Source organism: Pan troglodytes, chromosome 1 (genome assembly GCF_028858775.2).
Source record: "Pan troglodytes isolate AG18354 chromosome 1, NHGRI_mPanTro3-v2.0_pri, whole genome shotgun sequence".
Classification (NCBI taxonomy): domain Eukaryota; kingdom Metazoa; phylum Chordata; class Mammalia; order Primates; family Hominidae; genus Pan; species Pan troglodytes.
In genome coordinates this window covers 145883345-145900639 of record NC_072398.2, presented here as the reverse complement: position 1 = coordinate 145900639, position 17295 = coordinate 145883345, and the positions used below count along the sequence as shown (strand labels likewise).

At 35.8% G+C, this 17295-nt stretch overlaps 1 protein-coding gene across 4 annotated transcripts in view; it reads right to left on the bottom strand.

Moving 5' to 3' along the window:
• Window positions 1-17295, bottom strand: part of SYDE2 (synapse defective Rho GTPase homolog 2) — a 49771-nt gene that overhangs the window by 19463 nt on the left and 13013 nt on the right. For all 4 annotated transcript variants that reach the window (XM_016921720.4, XM_016921721.4, XM_016921711.4 and 1 more), the window contains exons 3-4: window positions 10653-11755; window positions 6705-6831 (exon numbers count right to left, since the gene is read on the bottom strand). In XM_016921720.4, coding sequence (XP_016777209.1) covers window positions 6705-6831; window positions 10653-11755 — 1230 coding nt within the window. The remainder of the gene's footprint in view (window positions 1-6704; window positions 6832-10652; window positions 11756-17295) is intronic.

Below are 17295 nucleotides of genomic sequence, written 5' to 3'. Positions count from 1 at the left end.
TGGGGCGAGAGGAGAGTGGCAAAAGTGAGGCCAAGTCGAGGAAAAATGTTCCAAGAAAGAGTCTATGATATCTAATGATACCCAAACAATAGTTGGGTTAGATAAGAATAGTGTTAAATATTGCAGAGAACAGTGTTTTTTCAAAATTGGCTGCACACTGAGGCTTTAAAAAAAAATTAGATTCTGGAGCCCCATGCCAGCCATACTAAATCATAATGCACAGAGGTCAGAGCTCCTGTCCCAGTATTTTTAACAAATTTGTCTTATGTTTAGACAATGGGGTTTTGTAACCAGGCATAGAAAATAATGATCTAGAGACAATTTAAGAACTCAAAAATGTCCACCAGAAAAGGAAGTCAGCAACCTTGGCAAGCACAGTTTCAGGAAAATAAAGGACACTGAAGTCAAGTTGCAGTTGGTTAGGAAGTAAATGGGCATTAAATAAATAGACAAAGAAATGCACACAACCTGTTCAAGAAATCTGGCTTTGAGAAAAGTAGATAACCACAGAGGAGAGGGGAGGGCGGGGGAGAAACAAGATCAAAGTGGAGATTTTTCTTTAAAGACAGGAGACACCTAAACATTTCAATGGTAATGTAAAGGCGATAGTAAAAAAGGTTTTCAAGGTTCAGGAGAGAGGAAATATGATCAATTGAGCAAAGTCCCTAAAAAGAAAGAAGAAACTTCTGAGAACACATGAAGGAATTAGAATTTGTCCAAGATGTAAGGAAGATCATTTCTCTATTATTACAGAAAGGAAGTGGAAAGAATGTATGCCAAAGAAGGCACATTGATAGGCTGGGTCACAAGAAGTAGAGCAAGTTCCCATCTGATGGCTTCTGTTTTCTCTGTGAAGTTAGGAGGCAAGGTCGTCTGCTAAGAGTGACATGGGTGAAATGAGGTTTGAGGGGAGTGAGAAGATATTAAATAGACACTCCAGAGTATAAGAGAGCTGATAAGAAAACATACCATTATTAGGCACCATTCACAGCCTTCTAATGACTTTGAAGTACATGGATTAATACTGATACCAAATAACATTGATTTTTTTTTCTCATTGCAATCAGTAACCCAGATACAGGCTAGAAAGGCAGACCAGTGTTTCTAGGCAAGATGGAGCAATAGGGACTAGATTTACCTTCCTGCTTGCAACAACTGAAAATGCCAGACAAAATATCTGACAATACTATGTCCAAGACATTGGACATCAGGCAAAGGACAAGGATCCCTGAGAGATGGGAACCAAATGAAGTGTGCCCACAACAACCACAGCTTATTGCCTGGAGAGACTTTGCAGGTCGCAGTAAGGAAATGAAAACCCAGGTAAAGCCCGACAGTTGAAGGGGAGCTAGAAATTCAAGGAGGCTAAAGCTGCTAGACCTTGCAGGACAGAGCACTTGAGAGTAAAGGGCTGCCTAGACATGACTCAGGAAATCAGCAAGGAGTCCCAAGTGTTCATCTGAGTACTAATTGGCACACGCAGGTGGGGCAACTCCCCAAGGCTGGAGAAAGAACCAGCCAAACAGATTAGAGAGAACAATTCTTGGAATTTTCATAGTGCGGGCAATCACTCTCGTTCCATGCAGCCAGAGTGGAAAACTTCATAATTCATGGGATATGGGTACAGCACTATGTTGAATTGTGGCCCCCACCCCCAACCAAAAATAAAACATGTTGAAGTCTGAACTCCTAGTACCTCAGAATAGGACCTTATTTGGAAAGAGTCTTTACAGAGGTAATCAAGTTAAATGAGGTCACTAGGGTGGGCCCTACTCCAATATGACATGTTCTTATAAAATGGGGGACACAGAGAGAGAGCAGATGATATGAAGAAACACAGGGAGAATGCCATGTGAAGATGGAGTATTGGAGTTATGCATCTACAGGCAAAGAAAGGGCTGTCAAAGGTTGCCAGCAAACCACCAGAACTAGGAAGATGCAAGGAAGGATTCCCCTGCAGCTATCAGGGGGAGCAGGGCCCTGCTAATGCTTTGATTCTGAACTTCCAGCCTCCAGAACTGTGAGAAAACACATTTCTGTTGTTTTAGCCACCAAGTTTGTGGTACTTTGTTATGGCAGCCATAGAAAGCTAATATAAGTACACAGTATATAGCAGAGTTTTGCTTCAGTAGAGAATCAAAGAAATAGACAAAGAAGAGCCTTATTTAAAAGCAGTTCACATTCTGCCTAATAAAGCTTAAAAGCAAGACTAAAAAAACTCTTTGCAAGTAACGTACTTGCATACCAAACAACAGAAATATCCAGCACCCAAGAAGGTAAAATTTACATTTGATGTCCAGTAAAAAATTACGAGGCATATAAAGGAGGAGGCAAATATAACCTATAATGAGGAGTAAAATCAATGGAAACCAACCCAGAAAAGACATACACAATAGAATTAGTAGACAAGAACATGAAAACGCTTATTATAACTGTATTTCATATGTTCAAGAAGCTAGAATAAAGACTGAACATATTAAGTAGAGACATGGAAAATACTGAAAAACCCATATCGAACTTCTAGTAGTGAAAATTAGGATGTCTGAAACTAAAAATGCAATGAATGAAATTAATATCAGAAGACAAGACTAATATAACTTGAAGATACAGCAATAGAAACAATCTAAAATGAAACAAAGTATGGAAAAAGCTGAAAAAAAATACATTATCAGTGAGCTGTCATATAACGTAAAATGACCTAAGACATGCTTAATTGTAATCTTCAAAGGCAAAGTAGTGGCAGTGGGTAGGTGGGGTGGAAACAAAAACAGTTTGAAGAAAAAATAGAGAAAAACTACAATTATAGTTGAAGATTTCAACACTCCTCTCAGTGAGTAGAAAGAAAACAAAGATGTAGAAGACGGGGACATTATTAATTAACTTGACTTTATTGATAGTTACAGCACAATCTGTCCAAAACCACCAGAAAATACATTCTTTTCAAGAGCTCAAATGGAACATTTACCACAAAAGACCATATTCTGGGCTTCAAAATAAGCCTAAATAAATACAAAAGCATTTAGGACCTATGAACCAGAAGACTGAATATGCACATATACAAACATGAGAATCATTCTCTCACATACAAAACTTATATAGGTAGTAAAGATACAGTTGATTAGGTAGATTTGAATGTTGAATCACTGACATTTCCTGAAGGTAGAGCTACAAATTACTTTTTTAAATCCACTAACCCACCCCCACCTTACCTCACTCTTTTTGGCCTTACCACCTACTTTAGTCATACCCTATACATGTTACTCAGACCAAATGGCTCTCATAAACAATCTCAGTATATGTGGGTTGCTAAGTCTATGACCATTCCTCAACATTTAGCATTCCTTGGTGCTTGCACAGTTTTGACATCTATATGCAATCTAGGTAAAGGAAAACGGAAACAATTTGTAAATTAATGTTCCAGAGGTCAGAGAACATATAATATGTATGGTAAGAAAATGTATAGTATGTACAAAAAAGATAAATATTAATGTTTTCAAGATCATTTACTTATATTCTGATAAAGTTTTCCGTGAACGGCAAATAGGACAAAAATGACTATGGTAGGATTAAAATCATAAAAAGGCATGGTCAAATGAACTTTCAGGTACTGAACCTAGATACTGATTATGTAGCACTGACATGAAATCTATTTTACAGTAGTTAGATACATGTAATCCTCATCGGAAGACTTATTTTTAATAATCACTAAACAATAGATGACTTTTAAAAAGCCTTCTGTTCTTTGGTAATAAGCCCTATAAAGAATTATGAATAGGCTGGGCGCAGTGGCTCACGCCTGTAATCCCAGCACTTTGGGAGGCTGAGACGGGAGGATCTCCTGAGTTCAGGAGTTCGAGACCACCCTGGGCAACACGGTGAAACCCTGTTTCTACTAAAATACAAAAAACTAGCTGGGCGTAGTGGCGTGTGCCTGTAGTCCCAGCTATTCGGGAGGCTGAGGCACAAGAATTGCTTGAGCCCCAGAGGTGGAGGTTGCGCCACTGCACTCCAGCTTGGGCTACAGAGTGAGACTCTTTCTCAAAAAGCAAACAAACAAAAAAGAATTACGAATGGATTTTATACCTAAAATTTTGCACTTGATTTAAAAAAAACTGGTTCGTCTGGAGTATTTCATTCCATGCTCCAGACAAACCAACTACTAAAAACACATTAAACTGTGAACAAAATCTGTCACTCACTTCATTAATTTCTCATTTTTTAGACCTACTGAACTATTAATCATATTTCAAAGTTTACTCAGAAATGTGAGTTCATGAGGAACAAACACATTAAGCAACACTGTCACTGGCTAACTCCTCAAATCAACAATACCCTTTATTTTTAGCCATGAAAACCTTGTGTCATGCAATTATTTTGCAGACAAATCTTAAATCATTTCATTGCCTTTTTATCAAGAAAAAAATAGTTCTAAATTCTTCTGAAAAACAGCTTTACCCAAATGGAATAGTACGAAGAATTGAGCCAAGAAATATCCAATTTATAAATTACAGAAACTCTCAATTTTAGGAAAGAATGCTGTAAATCCAATATTCATTGACCTATTGTTCATATCTTCTGCATATGCTGCCAATTTCCAAAACTAGGAACCCTTTCTTCACTTCATATTTTAAAATTATACATGTTTAACATAATTTTTATTTATAAGACAAAGCTTCACCAAGACAAAATCTATTTTTATTTATAGAGTGTACTTGCTAGAAATTTGTATTTATAAAACTTCTCTTTCATGGATTCATAAAATGAGTCTTTTGCTGATTTTGTTAATTACACATTAACAAGGAAAGAACATTCTTCAGGTATCTCAATTTTTTGTAGAAATATGCCTCTTCCTATATAAAAATTAAAAGGAACCATTATTTCTGATTTGTTAAAATATGTAAGAAAAAAGTGACCGTTTGTTTTATCTTACTAAAATGCTTGGAATCAAAGTTTTGATTATCTAAGAGTTATATATTAAATACTTGATGAAAATACAGTCATTCAGCACTCAAAGGGTGGGAAGCTCAATTATTCAGAAAGCCTCAATCCTAAAAGTAAGCTTTAAGGATTTTCACCAACAAATTCTCTTAAATACGTACAAGATGAACCTTCCTCAAATTTTAACCCAAACAATTAATTTTGAGTAAAAATAAGAAAGCAAGTTATAAGAGAAAAATTAACGCATTACAGCAAGAAAAAAATGGCAGTTGTCAGTAGAGAGGAGAAAGAACTACCAAAATACACAGAAGATCTGGAGATACACACTGAAGCATCTATAAATGAAAGGATACGTCTGAGATTTTCTCAAAATAATCAAGGGTTGAGAAGAAGCAAATGGGGGGATGAATGAGACAAGTGTGTTCATGTGTTGATATTATGGAAACCAGGTGACAAACAGAGAGGATTTTTCATAGTATTCTCTCTACTTTCGCATATGCTTGAAAATTTCAATAATTAAAAAATTAAAACAACAAAAACAAATATGGAATTATTATAAACCAGTAGCTCCTGAAGGTTACCAATAAGGTTATGAGCCATTTCTTAATGGCCAAATTCAAAGGCCCTTTTCTTTTCTCATATAATCTCTCCATAGAATGACTGTATCACACCCTTTGCTTAATCTCTGTTGTCTCTTATTTCCCAAACTTTCTGACTCCTTTCCTCTCAATCTCTTTAGGTGTTTCTTCTTTCTTTGCCAGCCTCCAAAGTTTGGAGACCCCCAAAGTTCTTTCTTTTCAAACTTTATGGACAATTGCAACACTTTACTACACATATATGCCAATGACTCTCTTTCCACTCTTATCTTTCAGGGGTAATAGAAGTATATTTCCAATGCCATACATTGAATTACAGTCACCACTTGGGTAAATAAGAGATCCCTCAAATTCTACTGCATCCTCTTCTTAGCTGCAGATGAGCAGTTTCAACTTTGCTTGATCTACCCATTTAGATCTCCTACTAGCACTTCAAATTCTATATATCCAAAGCCCAATTCATAATCTTTCTTGACACTTCCCCACCAAAAGCAGTAGCTCTCCCTGAAGCTCTCTTTTTCTGCTAATGGTACCCAATCAACCATGTCTCAAAGTCATATCTGTCTGGGCTCCTTCTTTCTCCACCTCCTTTCAATTCTACTTCTTCCTATTTCTACTGCTACAAGCCCCTTTAGCTCTTACTACCTCTTTGCTTGGACTACGGCCAAGGCTTTCTAATTGGTTTTCCTTCCTCTGGTCTCTTCTAATTTCAATCCATCACATAGAGTTGCCAGATTAATATTCCTGAAAATAATCTCTATGATATCACTCCCCCTCTCAAAAATCTTAATGGATCCCCTCTGGCTAGTAAATAAATTTAAATTCTCTAACCAGATAGTCAATACCCTCTATATCACCTAAGTAACAGTCAAACTCAACTTCCAAAGCATTTTATTTATCCCTCTATGAAGGTACCTTTTTCTTTCTGCTAGCTACTATAGCTAACTTAAAGTAGGTCTTACTTCCCTTCATCATGTCAGCTGTTTGCGGGCAAGGGACCATAGCTTAATACCTTCCCATAGAAAATAACACAGTAAGTAATGTTTGTGAAGGAAGAAAAGACTTCAGAATAAAAACAAATTAAATTTCAGCTACAAACGTATTTCAGTTATCTTTCTTGCAGATGTAGTCTTTCCAGAAAGAGTACATAAAATAAAATCTATTTATTACCTGTTATTACATTTATATCTGGGTACTGGTTTTCACACAGACCAACAGCTTTGCTATCTCTCTCAAAAGCCTCTCGCAGTTCTTTCTTGACTGCTGCCGAACCACATAATCGATACAGGCCTACTACCTAGGAATAAAATTATGGCCACATTACAGTAAATTTGATAAAGGGAAAATATAATTGCATTATAGATCACATGAACTTTGCAATCAAATATGTTCTGATGTCATTTAATTTTAAATACCTCAAATATAGCTTTTGAAGTCTCATTATATACTATGTTGATTAGTTTAATAAAAATATCCTATTCTTTCATTTAAATTCAAACAATACACTATCAGTTCGGTAATGCTAGCTACCTATCTTAAGCAAAACACAATCCCTTCTTTTCAGTTTTATATGCTCAATAAAGATCTCCATGCCCCAGGAATGTGCGCCCTTTCACATCTTTTGTTCTAGACTGAAGTAGTACAGCACGGACACTGAACAAGGGTTTTGGAGTCATAAAGCCCCACTGCTTGCTTCATGAATTTGGGCAAGTTATTTAATCTCTTTAAAACTCAGTTTCTTTTATCCTTAAAATAAGTATATAGTTGAAATAAGGTTCTAGTATACTATATAAAACTTTTTAAGAAAAAAGATTCTCAGGAAGACACAGAAGCAAACCTAGGGTTTTTTTTTTTAAGTTGTCAAATTAATTGATTATAAAGTGATGGAGGAAATTTAAAATAATATATTAAAGGTAAAATAAAACCTCTACTTCAAAATTTATATAAGATGCACAGACACTACCCATCCCACCAACCTACATTGAAAAGATTTGTCTTTAAACACTGTCATACAGGTTCTAAAATATTAAGTCTTAAGTTATTCACTATAAATTTACTTAGAATAAACATGATCTCTGTAAAGAGAAAACACGCCTGATTAAGCTATCAAAGTTCTTTGAAAGAATAAACCTTCAAAAAAACTTGAGGAGAGAATAAGTGATTGTCAGCCATACTTCCACATCTAAGACTATTTAGAAAGCTCAGTCACTTTGAACTGAAGGAAAAATTATGGAGAAATAAACTATTTAAAGAGAGAAATAAAGTAAAAGTAATCTTCCAGGATTTGAATTAGGAATCACTGTAAAATGCAATAAATGATCTAGAGGAAGAAGTACACAAATGAAATTTCCAGGGTTCCTTATGATACTAATCTCTTCTGACTCATTAAAAAACTGATAGAATACACTATAAGGTGGGTCTCAATATGAGAAAGTGTCAATAGATACAGGGAAATATTATCTAAAATATTTGAGATGATAAGCTATAGGTATTAATTGAAAGATAGTAAAGAACCTAAAACTATTTCCAAGAGGTGATAATGCAAGGTGCTGCTACATTCAAAAGGATCAAGATAATATGGGAAACCAAGAAATACAATAGGAAAAAAATTCAAATTTCCTACCCTTATCCACATTCATGATGCATTCACATTGAGAATGGAATGAGTTATGCTGATCACATCATCTCAAGAAAGACACAGTAGAAATGTAGACAGTTCAGAAAATGAAACTAAAATATTAAACAGGATCAAAGGAAATGCTACCACAACAGAAGAAACGAACTTGATTATAGCCCTGCTGGTGTGAGCACATTTAAGTGTCATAAAGTACCATACAAACGATGTATCCCCTTAAACTTGAGAAGATGAGCCTAGAACAACTTAAAGGAAGTACTACTTAACTAGTACACAATAAATTAATGGGATATTTTACCCCCAAAAGTTGAAATCACAAATATAATTTTTTAAAAGATGAATAAAGGAAGGAAGATCTACTACAGGTACTTCAAGGAAAAGATATTTTAGGATATATCCCTACTTTCTGATGATGATATCTTGAATCAAACCCTTGAAGTACATGCTTGATGCCTCTATGAAAGACAGACCATAAGTATGATCTCCATAGCAATTTTTCCCGTTTTAAGCAGGAGATGGGTGGTAGTAGCATTCAAAGCATTTGGAAGATGCAAAGACCCATGCCACAAACTCTTTGTATATGACTATCAAAGCCTATTTTCATGTTTACAATAAAAACCCAATAATACAAGAATAATTCCTGACTAAAAGGGTAAACAAAATTTAAGCAGTATGCCAGTCTGTAAAATACAAGCACAATAAGCCTCTCTCTATTGGGAGTGGGGGAGAGGGGAGGGCAAGTGAGGGAGAAAGAAGCAGGGGAAACAAAACAAAAATGTCTTTAAAAAGTACAGTTCTAGGCCGGACGCGGTGGCTCACACCTGTAATCCCAGCACTTTGGGAGGCCAAGGCAGGCGGATCACAAGGTCAGGAGCTGGAGACTAGCCTGGCTAACATGGTGAAACCCTGTCTCTACTAAAAAAAAAATACAAAAATTAGCCAGGCATGATGGCGTGCACCTGTAATCCCAGCTAATTGGGAGGCTGAGGCAGAATTGCTTGAACCCAGGAGGCAGAGGCTGCAGTGAGCTGAGACTGCGCCATTGCACTCCAGCCTGGGCGACAGAGCAAGAATCCGTCTCAAAAAAAAAAAAAAAAATACAGTTCTAAATAAAAATGAAAAGCATTGCTAAAAATGTTTTCTTGGCACTTAAAGTGGTAACAGTCTATATATACCTGCTCTTTCTAAATATTTCAGAAAATAGACTGTAAAAATATAGTGCCATTTGAGTTACTTAATATTCAACTATAAAAGTTTGTTTAATAATTAGCTTTTAAGTCTGCATAATTTCTGAACTCTACCCTCACTGCCTGAAAAAAGATAAAAGAAAAAAACAGAATGTTAAGAAAGAAAAATAATTAACCAAAAGTTGGATTGGAAAAGTAAAGGCCTCACTCACACAAAGACAACACAAACTGGAGACAGAATGATGTATCTGAGTTAGAAGTTTCATCCAACCCCACTGGGGGGCCTGAAGAGGGGAAGTTTCAGTAGTTGAGATGTGTTACCTCTTAGCTTCAGGAAGCTACTCCATTTTTTTTTTTTTTTTTTTTTTGCAACGGAGTCTCACTCTATCGCCCAGGCTAGAATGCAGTGGCACAATCTGGGCTCACTGTAATGTCCACCTCCTGGGTTCAAACAATTCTCCTGCATCAGCCTCCTAAGTAGCTGGGATTACAGGCATGCGCCACCATGTCGGGCTAATTTTTGTATTTTTAGTAGAGACAGTTTTCACCATGTTGGCCAGGCTGGTCTTGAACTCCTGACCTCAGGTGATCTGCCCGCCTTGGCCTCCCAAAGTGCTGGGATTACAGGTGTGAGCCCCCATGCCCAGCCACTCCATCTATTTTTATAGATACAAGCAAGTAAGACCCACAGAGATTAAGTGACTTGCCCAACATGACACAGCTAAGTAATAATGGAGGAGAAACCAGAATCCAGGTATTCTGCATCTTAATGCAAAATTCCATTAACTTATGCTGTTTCTATAGTTTCCATGTTAAGCTTCAGTTTATTAAATAAATATTTCAGATTTTATAACATTTACTCATTGTCTTTTAACTTAACTTTTCAACCAATATTATAAATTCAGATAGTACTAAAGCAGAAATAACTCAACGTAATTTTTAGTCTTAATATGTATCACAAAAATTAGTATAAAGAATCAATATCCTTTGCCTATGTTATCAGCTCTGACTTTTCCTTTTAATGCCATTTTGAAGCAATCCTGATTTCTAATTATAAGACCCATGAAGCTCTGTGTTGCAATATAAATTTGTGGAATCATCTAGCATGCTCTCAATAATGGACAACATGAGTCAAGTTAAAAATTATACCCTAAACAGTAATGGAATAAAAATAAAGAATAGGAATGGTAAAATATCTAAATTTGATTTTTTTACATTACCTTGAATTCCTTCCCCCAAGACTTACAATTAATCAATCAATAAAGGAAGTAGTAGGGAACCATAGTAAGATAATACCTGACAGCCTCTTTTTTCAATTTCCATAATACATTTCTGTATCAGAAGGGGCACCATCAGTCCTATATTTTCTTTCTCTACAACTTTTTGAATATCAACTCCAAATATGATTGGTTCTTGGTTTATATCTAGTCCATGAAGAGAATTCTCCCACTGTTCCATAAGAGTCACTTTCACATAAATAAGACCTCTAGGTTCAAGTTTGACAGCCAATTGATGAGTCTTTGTCACTCTAAATAAGGTGGGAAGAACAACAGTTCCATGACAACAAACTCGATTTTTTCTTGGAGTGGGTTCCCAACTGAATACTACTAGTTTCAGATGTTGTGCATTTTCAATTTCTATGTTGAAAGTGTGATCCATGTCTAAAAATGTTGTTCGACATGTGAGCAAAGCTGTTCTTGCTTTGTTTACTGAATCTACCTGAATTGCACAAAAGACGTCTTTTGAATCTATCCGAGGTGGTTTTAAATCCTCAGCACCATAGAAATGTACACTCATGAGCCCAGATATGTACTGTGAACACTTAGGTTGATCAGAAAAGCTATAATGCCTAAAAGCATCAATGTCTATTTCATTCTTGCTACAACTATTTGAAATTATTTCTTTTCCTTTTCCAAATTTGTTTTCAGATCCATGTTTGCTAGCTTTAGTTGTAAGTTCAGGTGAGTCTCCATCACTAAGGTAACCACCTTTGCAGGAATACTTAGAAGTCATAGAGTTTTTCTTCTGGTAGCTCTGCTGGGAGGATACACTGGTATCAAGATGGTATCGGCTTATAACATTCCTCTTAGCAGCGGTGGTTGTGTTCCCAGAGGGCAGAATATCAGTATGATGAATTTCTCGGCAGTTATATTTAGACAAAGAAGGAGTATTATCTGGACTGTTTATATAATTCAATGTTCCCTTAACGCTTAGCTTTCGGCTAAATTCTGGCAACTTTTTCATTTTCATGGAAAGTTTCCTCACAGTTCGTGGAGATTTTATTTTATCTGGCAATGACCAATTAATTGAACTGCCTTTTTTCACAGGGCTAGGATTTGGAGAAGATGGTTCCATAATTCCCAATTCAGTACTATTTGTAGCAGCCAGGATCCCAGAACCTTAAAAGAAAGAAAGAAAAATACGTTATAAAGCAATATGTTTTGATTTCTTTTATTCTTATTTTATAAACCATCAACTAAACAGGCTCTCATATAGGCAGAAATTCTTCTCTTATTTCATCTCAATGGGGAGATTTCATTAGAAGTTCAGGTCAACTTCCATCATGATATTCAAGCAGAATACTGCATTATCCCAATTATTTAAAATTTAATTTAATTTTTCATACTTTAACTATTCCTTATAGAGAAAGATCTAATAACCTCACATCAAAAGCTAATGTATGTAACACAACATTTCACAATTAAAATGAGAAAAAGTGTTTATTCATTTTAAAAATCAACAAATGACCTTTCTTTAAAAAGTATTAATATTCTCCCTCCACCCCTATGTGTCCTAATGACAAATAAGTAGTTTCTTTATAGAGAAAAAAACTATTTTAAGTATGCCTACAGGGCTTTTCTATTAAGAAGATAATAGAAAATGGAGTGTTTGATAAACTGGATAAAGCATCCCCTTGTACTAAAATTATAGTACAATTCTACTGGCTTACTAGTTTGAAACATTCTAGAGTTAATCAGGGTCCTGCTTTAGTCTATAAACATCAATCTGTCTATTTTATCACAGCCTAGAAAAGCTATCCAGTATATTAAATTGCTTTAGGTTAAATACATTATCACATAAAACAACTGACTCTTTTTACATATTGTAAGTAAATAATTTCTACTGAAGTCCTTAACTAATTATTAAAATGAAACACTGTACATGATAGCAACTTCTACTGCAGATAAAACTGAATTTATTAAAACCAAAATGCTTTGTTTTTATAAAACCCGAGTCAAAATATTACCAAATTCCACAGTCGCTTAAAATTAAACTACAACTATACTAATCAAATCACATACTATCTTTAAAAAGAAGGTACAAAATAAAAATCTTTAAATATAAATTTATGAACTAGGCTAGAGTCGAGTGAAACTGGCACACTCCTTCAGCACCTAGAACAGTAACTGGTACATAGCAGGAACTCAATATTTAGTGAATAAATGAATAACCAATCGTTAGTTGCCTTGTAAACTGGCAAACTTTGTAGAAAATGCAACATAGAAATTAACAATAATAATTACCAGGCATAAACACCAAGTAATGATACTGGTAATTGATCTGAGTGAAGTAAAAAACATTATGAAGATCACTGCAATAGCACTGGAAACAATCTATAAACACCTAACTTTAAGGAAACCGTCAAATAGATTAGGGCACATCAACGCAGTTAAATACTGTACTACAATGCTTGAGAAACAATACTACCCTACATGTAACAATGCAAGATGAAGATACCAAGTAAAAACAGCAAAAATCAAAAATAAAGTCCACTATGATTACAACTAGATAAAAGATACATATATATCATGGTGGCTCACTGTTATCCCATTACTTTGGGAGGCTGAGGCAGATAGGAGTTCAAGACCAGCCTGGACAACATGGCAAAACCCCATGTCTACAAAAGATACAAAAAAATTAGCAGGTGTGGTGGTGTGCTATAGTCCCAGCTACTAGGGAAACCGAGGTGGGAAAACTGCTTGAGCTGGGAAGGTCGAGTGTTTCTCAGGCTGGGAGGCTACAGTGAGCCGTGATTGTGCCACTTGCACTCCACCCTGGGAAACACAGAGATACCCCGTCTTAAAAAAAAAAAAAAAAAAAAAAAAAAGATACATATGTATCTGGGAGTTAATGAGGAAAAAACAAGTCATAATTGTATTAGGATGAATTAGCTTTCCAATTCTCTGATCAAAAATTATTTTGAAATTCAACCATTTTCTTTGCCAATTTCTCAACAGCTTTCTGCCAATACTGCTAAGAAATAGATCACTTTAGGTAACGGTTTTTCCACCAAAATAAAACAACAAAAAAAGATGACTTATAAATAAACTGTCTAAATATTTCCTTTGGTCAATTTAGGATTTTTGACCAAAAAATATTTTAATTATATATTATAATCATATATTTTACAATATTAAATGTAAATATTTAATATTTATAATATATATTTATAATTATTTTATAATTATAAATATTTTAATTATATATTTATGAGAAGAATGACAGTAAAAAAGGAGATAGTAAAAAAAGCAGATATACCATACTTTTAAGTTGTGTTTTTAAAAAAATGTCTGTTAGTCTTTCCAGGTTCACAATTTGCCACAAACATTAAAAAAAAAAGTTTACGATATTGATTCTTCCTACCCATGAGCATGGAATGTTCTTCCATTTCTTTGTATCCTCTTTTATTTCATTGAGCAGTGGTTTGTAGTTCTCCTTGAAGAGGTCCTTCACATCCCTTGTAAGTTGGATTCCTAGGTATTTTATTCTCTTTGAGGCAATTGTGAATGGGAGTTCACTCATGATTTGGCTGTTTGTCTGTTATTGGTGTATAAGAATGCTTGTGATTTTGTACATTGATTTTGTATCCTGAGACTTTGCTGAAGTTGCTTATCAGCTTAAGGAGATTTTGGGCTGAGACAATGGGGTTTTCTAGATATACAATCATGTCGTCTGCAAACAGGGACAATTTGACTTCCTCTTTTCGTAATTGAATACCCTTTATTTCCTTCTCCTGCCTAATTGCCCTGGCCAGAACTTCCAACACTGTTGAATAGGAGTGGTGAGAGAGGGCATCCCTGTCTTCTGCCAGTTTTCAAAGGGAATGCTTCCAGTTTTTGCCCATTCAGTATGATATTGGCTGTGGGTTTGTCATAGAGCTCTTATTATTTTGAGATATGTCCAATCAATACCTAATTTATTGAGAGTTTTTAGCATGAAGGGTTGTTGAATTTTATCAAAGGCCTTTTCTGCATCTATTGAGATAATCATGTGGTTTTTGTCTTTGGTTCTGTTTATATGCTGGATTACATTTATTGATTTGCGTATATTGAACCAGCCTTGCATCCCAGGGATGAAGCCCACTTGATCTTGGTGGATAAGCTTTTTGATGTGCTGATGGATTCAGTTTGCCAGTATTTTATTGAGGATTTTTGCATCAATGTTCATCAAGGATATTGGTCTAAAATTCTCTTTTTTGGTTGTGTCTCTGTCTGGCTTTGGTATTAGGATGATGCTGGCCTCATAAAATGAGTTAGGGAGGATTCCCTCTTTTTCTATTGATTGGAATAGTTTCAGAAGGAATGGTACCAGTTCCTCCTTGTACCTCTGGTAGAATTTGGCTGTGAATCCATCGTAAAAATGGCCATACTGCCCAAGGTAATTAATAGATTCAATGCCATCCCCATCAAGCTACCAATGACTTTCTTCATGGAATTGGAAAAAACTACTTTAAAGTTCATATGGAACCAAAAAAGAGCCCGCATCGCCAAGTTAATCCTAAGCCAAAAGAACAAAGCTGGAGGCATCACGCTACCTGACTTCAAACTATACTACAAGTCTACAGTAACCAAAACAGCATGGTACTGGTACCAAAACAGAGATATAGATCAATGGAACAGAACAGAGCCCTCAGAAATAATGCCGCATATCTACAACTATCTGATCTTTGACAAACCTGAGAAAAACAAGCAATGGGGAAAGGATTCCCTATTTAATAAATGGTGCTGGGAAAACTGGCTAGCCATATGTAGAAAGCTGAAACTGGATCCCTTCCTTATACCTTATACAAAAATTAATTCAAGATGGATTAAAGACTTAAACGTTAGACCTAAAACCATAAAAACCCTAGAAGAAAACCTAGGCATTACCATTCAGGACATAGGCATGGGCAAGGACTTCATGTCTAAAACACCAAAAGCAATGGCAACAAAAGCCAAAATTGACAAATGGGATCTAATTAAACTCAAGAGCTTCTGCACAGCAAAAGAAACTACCATCAGAGTGAACAGGCAACCTACAAAATGGGAGAAAATTTTCACAACCTACTCATCTGACAAAGGGCTAATATCCAGAATCTACAATGAACTCAAACAAATTTACAAGAAAAAAACAAACAACCCCACCAAAAAGTTGGCGAAGGACATGAACAGACACTTCTCAAAAGAAGACATTTATGCAGCCAAAAAACACATGAAAAAATGCTCACCATCACTGGCCATCAGAGAAATGCAAATCAAAACCACAATGAGATACCATCTCATACCAGTTAGAATGGCAATCATTAAAAAGTCAGGAAACAGCAGGTGCTGGAGAGGATGTGGAGAAATAGGAACACTTTTACACTGTTGGTGGGACTGTAAACTAGTTCAACCATTGTGGAAGTCAGTGTGGGGATTCCTCAGGGATCTAGAACTAGAAATACCATTTGACCCAGCCATCCCATTACTGGGTATATACCCAAAGGACTATAAATCATGCTGCTATAAAGACACATGCACACATATGTTTATTGCGGCACTATTCACAATAGCAAAGACTTGGAACCAACCCAAATGTCCAACAATGATAGACTGGATTAAGAAAATGTGGCACATATAAACCATGGAATACTATGCAGCCATAAAAAAGGATGAGCTCATGTCCTTTGTAGGGACATGGATGAAATTGGAAATCATCATTCTCAGTAAACTATCTCAAGGACAAAAAACCAAACACCGCATGTTCTCACTCATAGGTGGGAATTGAACAATGAGAACACATGGACACAGGAAGGGGAACATCACACTCTGGGGACTGTTGTGGGGTGGGGGGAGGGGGGAGGGATAGCATTAGGAGATACAGCTAATGCTAAATGACGAGTTAATGGGTGCAGCACACCAGCATGGCACAAGTATACATATGTAACCTGTACATTGTGCACATGTACCCTAAAACTTAAAGTATAATAATAATTAAATTAAATTTAAAAAAAAGTTTAAGGATAGTCACTTAAATCAAGGTGTGTGTCACTTCATGAACACCAACTTTCTATCTTTGCTCTTATCCTTACACTCTCTTGCCTTCTCTGAACTATTCCATATCCATCGCTATCTGTGATACTATAGCCTTCCCTATCACTCCACCCTGATCACAATCTGCATTCCAAATTACTATTCTATACAGTATTTATTTCTTTCCCCATCCAGATTACAAAAGCAGCACACATTTGCTCTGGAGAATTAGCCTATAATTAGAAATGCACAAAGAAAAAAATTTAATTACCTTCAATCTCAACACCCAGAAAAAAATAAAAACAAATAAAAAAACACAGAATTTCCAGGACATCTTTCAGCTTTTCTTTCAAAATTGCCATCATGCAGTACACATTGTTTTGGAACTTGCTTTTTCTCTTAATATACATTTACTCCACCTTCCTATGTCCCTGAGAAAAGGTTTGTCCCTGAGAAAAGGTTTTAAATGTAAGTAGTTTATTTGCAAAGTACAGAAACATCAGCGAGGGAGCTGAGAAAATTCAGGGGAAAATTCAAGCTGAATTATCAAGCCTGCTATCACTACGGGCAACTGGAGCTTGACCTCATGAGAAAACTCTGGGAAACAACATAGAATATAAACTCAGAATTATTCTGCCCAAGGGTTGAGGGAGCTGACGTAGTTCTAT